Consider the following 7,963-nt stretch of genomic DNA (forward strand, 5'->3'; position numbering starts at 1 on the left):
GAGAGGAGCGTACTGCCTGCTTTCCAGGGTGACAGTGAGGCCAGGGGAGCCAGGGCTGATCCAACACAGTGCTGGTGTCTCAGGCCCACAGGAAGGGGCCTGACCAGCCTCAGGGTGGGGACAGACCCGCTGAGCCCAGTGGGTACTCCCCGGCATCCACCGTGTGCCGGCCCCAGGAGCGAGCGGGAACGCAGGCGGCAGGGAGGGGAGCCATGCTGTCAGGGGACACTGAGGCCCGAAGGTTGCTAGGGAGGTGCCGTATCTTCTGGGCTAATCTCGGCCCCAGCCCCCAGAGGTCATTCTGGAGGCATCCAGGGCCTGTGTGGAAGGAGCCTCTACCAGGTCCAGCCCCTGTGGGAACAGTGGTTTCTCACCCAGCACGCCCGGGGCCGGGGTGGGCGAGCAGTGGGGAGAACACAGATACACAGATTCGCAGACCCGGGTGTGAGTTCAGGCTCTGCTGCTCACTGGCTGTGTGACCTGGGGCGTGGTGCTCGACCTCCCTGGGCCTCGGTCTCCACAAGAACCCTGTAACCGACCCTGGAAGGTACTACTCCCTGCCGAGCCTCCCAGCCCCAGCAGGGTGTTAGCCCCGCCAGCCAGCTATGGCACAGATGGCCCATGCCACAGCTCTGCCAGCTGTTGGGCCAATGACTGTCCACAGCCTGGCCTAGCAGCCAAGCCGGGAGGCAGATCCATGAAGCCGGGAGGCAGATCCACGTCACGGATGCCCCACATACCCGCGGGAACCCCCAGGCAGGCTGCTGACGGACCCCTCCCCACGTGTTCCTGCCCCCCCAGAGCCCAGCCCTGCCCCTGCTGCTGGTGGACGAGGCCTGCTGGCTGAGGACGCTGCCCCAGGCCCTGACTGAGACGGAGGCCAACACAGAGATCCACGGGAAGGGTCAGTATGACGCGGCACCTCCGTCCCAAGCCTTCCGGAAGGTGGGGGGTCACTTGGCTGCCCATGGGCTGGGCCTTTAAAGGGAAACCAACCTGCTAGGGCGGGAGATGGGGGATGGGGAGCCACTGGCCCTGGGCACTGCAGCGTAAGGCAGACGCTCTACTGAGACCAGTCAGCCCAGACCACGAGTCCGGTATGAGGGTCCCGACTGGCAGGCTGAGCCAGGACAGGTGTCCTTGGCGGGGGGGTGGGGGGGGTATTCTGCCCCTCTGGGGGACACCATGATCCCCATATCTCCTCCCTGCCTTGGCTGCACCTCTGGGAACCCACCAAGGGCAGCAGCACGGACCCTGATGCCAGGCTGGCTGGCAGGTGCCACTGGACCATCCTCCATGTCGTCGGGCTGGCTCCAGAAACGGTCAAGGTGGCCGTCCAGGAAGTCGAGGGGCCTTACCGTGCTGCTGCTACTGAGGGTGGCATGTATGGGCGGCCTGCACCTCCGAGCACCCAGGGATGAAGCGGGAGGCCCTCTGGGCTTAGGCAGGGTCCACTGGGCAGCGGAGTCCCTGGCCCCAGTGCAGGGTGGGGGCAGGCTGTGGTGCGCATGGGCAGGGCCGGCTCAGGCCTGAGGGCAGCACCGCAGGGGACGCACAGCCCGGGCACCCCAGGTGAACAAGCCGGCCCCGCGCAGCCTGGGCTTTGTGGGCTGAGGCTGCCCCCTGCAGGCGGCTGCAGGAAGAGCCACCCTTGGACAGTTTCCTGGAGAACGGGGTCCACTCTAGGGCCCCACCTCTGGCTGCCTTCCCTGAGTGGCCACCCACGGTCTCCCCTGGTTACTCCACCACCCGCCCTCCACGTCATCCCTTTCCTGGGAGACTTCCTCAGGGCCCTCCCACTAGGATGGGCGCAGGGCAAGGAGGCCTGGAGGCAGGCAGGCTGTGAGCACCCACGGGGGACCACCCAGCCTCGCCCCCCAGGCACGACGGCCCTGGCAGCCAGCCAGCCACAGCTGTGAACCCGGGTGGCCACTCTCCTGACCCCATCCTCCACCCCTCATTTAAGATGGCACAGGGCAGTGGGGCACAAGGTCCTAGGTTTGGACACCTGTCTCCCTCCAGATGACGCGCTGTGGTGCAGGGTCACCAAGCCGGTGCCCGCGGGGGGACTCCTCAGCGTGCTCCTCACGGCCGAGCCCCGCAGCACCCCTGGCCACCCTGTGGAGAAGGAGGAGCCAGCAGAGCCCACGTGCCCGGCCCCCGCACACGACCTCCAGCTCCTGCCCCAGCAGGCCGGGATGGCCTCCATCCTCGCCACCGCGGTGATCAACAGTGAGTGCTGGGCTCCCGGGGCCAGGGCGGCTGCTCCACCAAGGAGGGGCAGGCAGGGCAGGGGAGGGTGGGAGCTGAGGGTGGGAAGCTCGGGGGCCGCAGGCTGCCAACAGAGTGAGAGGGAAGGCAGGGAAGGAGGTGATGTGAGTGGTCCCAAGTGCAGAACACACAGGGACAGGAGGATCCCCAGAGCCCAGGGCCACCACAGGGAAAGCCCGTGCCAGCAGGCAAGCGGGCTTAGGCACAGACCTGGCTGTGCCCCACACACCACACCAGAAGCCTGCGCTTTCCCTAGGGGCGGACGTGGGGGCGGCCCTGACTGTGGGGCAGAGCAGGACCCTCACCCCGGCCCTCCTGGCATTTGGGGCCAGGTCATTCCACAGTGGAGGTCTCCCTGGGCACCACGGGCGGTGAGCAGCAGCCCTGGCCCCAGCCCGCTAGGTGCTGCCACCACCTCCACCTCCAAGTTGTGACAACCAAGACATGTGTTGGTTGGGTTTTTTGTTGTTTTTTTCGAGACAAGGTCTCACTCTGTTACCCAGGATGGTCATGAAGTCCTAGTCTCAAGCCATCCTGCCTCAGCCGCCTGAGTAGCTGGGACTTCAGGCACAGGCCACAAAAATATCTCTACACATGACCACATGTCCCTGGGGACAGAGCTGCCCCTGGGGACGCCTGAAGTGGACAGATGTCACTCTTGCAGTGGCTCTCTAGGAACCTCTGAAGGTGGCTGTGGGAATCATGAGTCACTCACCTCCGGCCGGGTTCAGGAGCCACACCCGTGATCCCAGCACTGGGAGGCCGAGGCAGGAGGACCATTTGAGCCCAGGAGTTCAAGACCAGAGTGGGCAACACAGAAGACCCCGTATCTGCCAAAACTTTTCAAAATTAGCCAAGAGTGATGGTGCGTCCCATGCACCTCTGTGGCCAAGGACAGCGTGTGGCCACCGTGGACAGGCATGAGGCACGCGGGGGACACACGGCAAGTCTGGCTCCGGCCAGCGGCTGGGGCTTCCCAGGGGAACAGGGACTGCACCAGAGGGCGTTTGGAGGGGGACGGTAAAACTCAGGTTTAGCTTTGGTGACCACAGAGTCACAAAACTGGAAGAAAGGCGACCTTTGGCCGGGCGCGGTGGCTCAAGCCTGTAATCCCAGCACTTTGGGAGGCCGAGGCGGGTGGATCACGAGGTCAGGAGATCGAGACCATCCTGGCTAACACGGTGAAACCCCATCTCTACTAAAAATACAAAAAATTAGCCGGGCGTGTTGGCGGGCGCCTGTAGTCCCAGCTACTCGGGAGGCTGAGGCAGGAGAATGGCGTGAACCCGGGAGGCGGAGCTTGCAGTGAGCCGAGATCGTGCCACTGCACTCCAGCCTGGGGAACAGAGAAAGACTCCGTCTCAAAAAAAAAAAAAAAAAAAAGAAAGGCGACCTTTTGTGAGCAAGTCAGATGTGAAGACGGCTTGAAATAGGTGGAGGCAGCCAGTGGTTGGGGGCAAAGGGACCTGCAGGGCCAAGTGTGTGGCCATTGTGGGGGATGTCAGCCCGTATGAGAGTCTGGGGAGCAGACCCCCGCTTTTTGAGTGTCCCGACCTCGAGACACCTGCTAGATGCAAAAGAGAAGCCACAGAGACCACTGAGGGACAAGGATGGGGCTCAGGGAGCCCTGGGGCCTGTGGACCCTGGAGTCAGGGGACAGGGGACATCTCCCAAGGTACAGAGAGTGTGCTGAGATAGGTTAGAGGGGGCCCTGGAGGGCGGCAGGTGGTCTGCCACATCCAGGCTGTGGCCAGACCAACGGCAGAGAAATGAGTGCTGGAGACAGTGCAGAGGTCGCCATGACCCTGACCGAGGCCACTCCCCTGTGCAGGGGCCAGCTGGCCAGAGGGGGCTGGGCTTGTGTGCCTGGTACCCAGGACATAATGGCCCATGTTATGTGCTGGTGGGAACGGCTAGTGACACTGGAGAGAAGGGGCCGAGTGGCCAGGTCCACACCTAAGCCCAGGTTGGAGGCGGGGGCTGGGCCTGGGCAGGGCAAGCCACTGCCCCAGGGAGCCAGGAGGGCAGAAGAGAACATGGGCCGCAGGTGACTGAAAGGGAGCAAAGGGGGTCCCCATCTGCCTTCTCTTCCCTGGAAGGAGAAGGCGCAGAGGGGATGGGAGGCCAGAGCGCCCTTCCACCAGGATGGAGAGGTGGTGCCCCTGTAGTGTCTCGGGGTGCCCGGGAGACCCAGCTCCAGGGGAGCACCCCGCTGATAACGACAGTGACCCAGTGGGGACAGTAGGCTGGCGAGGGTCCCATCCTCCAGCAGGGTCCTTGCCCACACGGCCTGCAGAGACCACCTTCCAGTCTCTGAGAGGTAGCTGTGGGTGCCCCCGGCTCAGCCTCTGCCTCGGTTTCCCCCTCACGGGTCTGACATGCCTCATCCCCAGGCAGCAGTGTCCCGGGAACGCTGCTTTGGAAGGACACCACTGTGGGCCAGACATCTTGTTGACATTCCTAAGTCCTCCCCTAGCACTTCTGCAGCTGCCAGGGCACAGCCGATGCTTGTCTGCTGCTCTGGAAGAGCCGTAGGAACCAATTCCAGGGTCAGATCCAGTGTAATTCTTAAGCCTCCCACACTCTGGGCCCATCTCACCTGTGAAGCGGGATGCAGAGGCACCTGCCTGGAGGCCCCTCTGCAGGCCACCGGACTTGGCCTGTGGTCACCAGCAGGCGGGCAGCCTTTCTAAACTGCACGGCCACGGCCCCTCTCCCCACATCCCTGCAGCAACACAGTCCCCCACAATGACCTTGGAGATGCAGAAACAAACCCAGCCAGTGGCCTCCCAGATCTGGGACCCAGCTCAAGCCCTCAGCTGAGAGAGGACAGAGCTGCCTGCAGCCCCCAAATAAAAGGAACTTGAGAAACAGAAATCAACAGCACAGGAGGGAAATGTGAGCCAGAAAAGTTGCTAGAACCACGAGGTGCAGGAGGAAGAGCCACCTCACCCAGGCACTGAAATTCCTCCCAAGAGGCAGAGGTGGCGAGCAGGCCGCAGAGGGGAGGGCACGGGGGCAGGGGCCACCCCTGCGTGATAACTGCAGACTCGGGATCAACATCGGAGAAGCCGGGTGAGAAACCAGCACTAACCTGCACAGGCAGAAACCAGATATCACATTGGTCTCTAAGTGGAACGGGCTTGAAAGCCAGATAAGGAATCCCAGGGCCCCTGGGTTCCACACGGAGGCCAAGGCCAAGTTGAACAGGCCATCCCCTTCCCTGTCTTCAGCCAAGGGGCCGTGGGGCAGAGAACATCCCTTAAACTGCTATAAAGGCAAAGCGAGAACACGCTAGAGAAGTCCTCCCCCGCTGGGAAAACCACCATAAGCAGAGTGCAAGCCCCCGAAACTCTCAAGTTACAAGCAGCCCATTTGGGGTCAGTGTGGTGAATTCGGCAAATCTGACCAGCCAGGTGGTCACTGACATGGAGCCACCCAGGTGTGTGGGCGCATGGGGGCTTCCTAACTTCTGCACTCCTAGTCTCACAGCCACATCCCTAGAGCTGCAGTCAGCAGCCATCGTGTGCCCGAGTGCCCAGGGACGGTGCACATGGGTTTTCTTTGTAGCCTGGCACTCCCACGCACCTGCACGCACATCTGTACACACACGTTTCCTCTTCCACGGCCTCCCGGGTCCACACGGTCACCCCAGTATGTCATGGATGCTAGCCTCGCCAGCAGTGTCCACTTCTTCCTTCTGCCCCCATGAAGCCAAAGCATCTCCTTAGGAGCTCAGTATTGGAAGGGGACCCATGGGGGTTCACTCAGACCCCACTCCCCACGGGTCCCAGGGCTCCTGGGATCTACGGAAGGGAGTGGGGCTGTCACAGGAGCATCCAGGAGGCTTACAGTTACAGGGAGAGATCAAAGCCTCAGCTCCTGGGGTGGGGAGGACGGTGGGGTCCGTCACGGCCAGGCCCTGCCTCCGCCCACAGCCTTGCCCTGGCTGGCAGACTGGCCTTCAGCCTGACCCCACCTGCTTCCCACCCCACAGAAGACGTCTTCCCCTGCAAGGACTGTGGCATCTGGTACCGCAGCGAGCGCAACCTGCAGGCGCACCTGCTCTACTACTGCGCCAGCCGCCAGGGCACCGGCTCCCCGGCCGCGGCCGCCACAGACGAGAAGCCCAAGGAGACCTACTCCAACGAGCGCGTCTGCCCCTTCCCCCAGTGCCGCAAGAGCTGCCCCAGCGCCAGCTCCCTGGAGATCCACATGCGCAGCCACAGCGGTGAGCCCCCACAGCGGTGAGCCCCCACCCTGGACGCGGGTCCTCAGGATGCCGGCTGCTTCCCCACCCATTCCCGCAGGCCGCCCGGGAAAACCCACATGCAAGCACACACGGTGCCACGGTTCACCTGTGCGGTCTCCGGCACACCCAAGACCCCAGCAGGGGCCCAGAGCAGGCAGACAGGCAGGCCTGTGGGCTATCTGGGTAGTCAGTGAGGGCTGGGCCCACTACAGTACAGAGAGACAAAAGGCGGAGGAAGGGGAGGGGTTTAAAGACCCTTCAGCACAGGGTCCCCCGGCACAGATCACGGCCCTGGGCCCAGTCGCTTTCCTCATTTCTGGAGTCCCAAGGTCAAGCTGGCCCGGGCACCGCTCTCACGCGCCCTGTGTTCCAGGAGAGCGGCCCTTCGTGTGCCTCATCTGCCTGTCGGCCTTCACCACCAAGGCCAACTGCGAGCGGCACCTCAAGGTGCACACGGACACGCTGAGCGGTAGGCGCCGCAGGGGCCGGGGGGTGTGTGGGTCCCGCCCTCCACCCTGGGCCTTGACCACCTCGCCATGGCCCTCAGGTGTCTGCCACAGCTGTGGCTTCATCTCCACCACAAGGGACATTCTCTACAGCCACCTGGTCACCAACCACATGGTCTGCCAGCCTGGCTCCAAGGGTGAGATCTACTCGCCAGGGGCCGGACACCCAGCAACCAAGCTGCCCCCAGGTGAGCAGCCTGTGGGGGCCACCCCCTGCCCCTTGGGCCCCCTGAGCAGTGGGAAGGGAGTGGGCTTGTCGCCCAAGACAGGTGGGGGTCCATTTCAGCCTTCGCTCTAAACCACATCCGCCCACCCCTCCCCCTCCCGGAGCTGGCCCTCCGGCTCTGACCGGCCAGGTCCTGCCCCAGGCCTGAGGTGCCACCCCTGCGATCTCTCTGCAGACAGTCTGGGCAGCTTCCAGCAGCAGCACACGGCCCTGCACGGCCCCCTGGCCTCCGCGGACCTGGGCCTGGCGCCCACCCCATCGCCAGGACTGGACAGAAAGGCCCTGGCCGAGGCCACCAACGGAGAGGCCAGAGCGGCCCCCCAGAATGGAGGCAGCAGCGAGCCCCCGGCGGCCCCCAGGAGCATCAAGGTGGAGGCGGTGGAGGAGCCGGAGGCGGCCCCCATCCCGGGCGCCGGAGAGCCTGGGCCCCAGGCCCCGTCGCGGACGCCGTCGCCGCGCAGCCCCGCCCCGGCCAGGGTCAAGGCCGAGCTGTCCAGCCCCACGCCGGGCTCCAGCCCGGTGCCCGGCGAGCTGGGCCTGGCCGGGGCCCTGTTCCTGCCGCAGTATGTGTTCGGGCCCGACGGGGCGCCCCCCGCCTCGGAGATCCTGGCCAAGATGTCCGAGCTGGTGCACAGCCGGCTGCAGCAGAGCGCGGGCGCGGGCGCCGGCGGCGCGCAGACCGGGCTCTTCGCGGGGGCCCCCAAGGGC

At 64.5% G+C, this 7,963-nt stretch overlaps 1 protein-coding gene across 1 annotated transcript in view; it reads left to right on the forward strand.

Annotated features, from left to right (window-relative positions):
- Positions 1-777: 777 nt before the first annotated feature.
- The window catches only part of LOC116464335 (zinc finger protein ZFPM1-like), a gene marked incomplete at its 5' end in the record, with an annotated part of 15,176 nt that continues 7,990 nt past the window's right edge, over positions 778-7,963 (forward strand). Inside the window, 6 exons of the mRNA XM_032147593.2 lie at positions 778-904; positions 2,023-2,232; positions 6,269-6,502; positions 6,897-6,992; positions 7,071-7,217; positions 7,431-7,961. Coding sequence (XP_032003484.2) covers positions 778-904; positions 2,023-2,232; positions 6,269-6,502; positions 6,897-6,992; positions 7,071-7,217; positions 7,431-7,961 — 1,345 coding nt within the window. The remainder of the gene's footprint in view (positions 905-2,022; positions 2,233-6,268; positions 6,503-6,896; positions 6,993-7,070; positions 7,218-7,430; positions 7,962-7,963) is intronic.

This window comes from Hylobates moloch, unplaced genomic scaffold (assembly GCF_009828535.3).
Source record: "Hylobates moloch isolate HMO894 unplaced genomic scaffold, HMol_V3 SCAFFOLD_432, whole genome shotgun sequence".
Classification (NCBI taxonomy): domain Eukaryota; kingdom Metazoa; phylum Chordata; class Mammalia; order Primates; family Hylobatidae; genus Hylobates; species Hylobates moloch.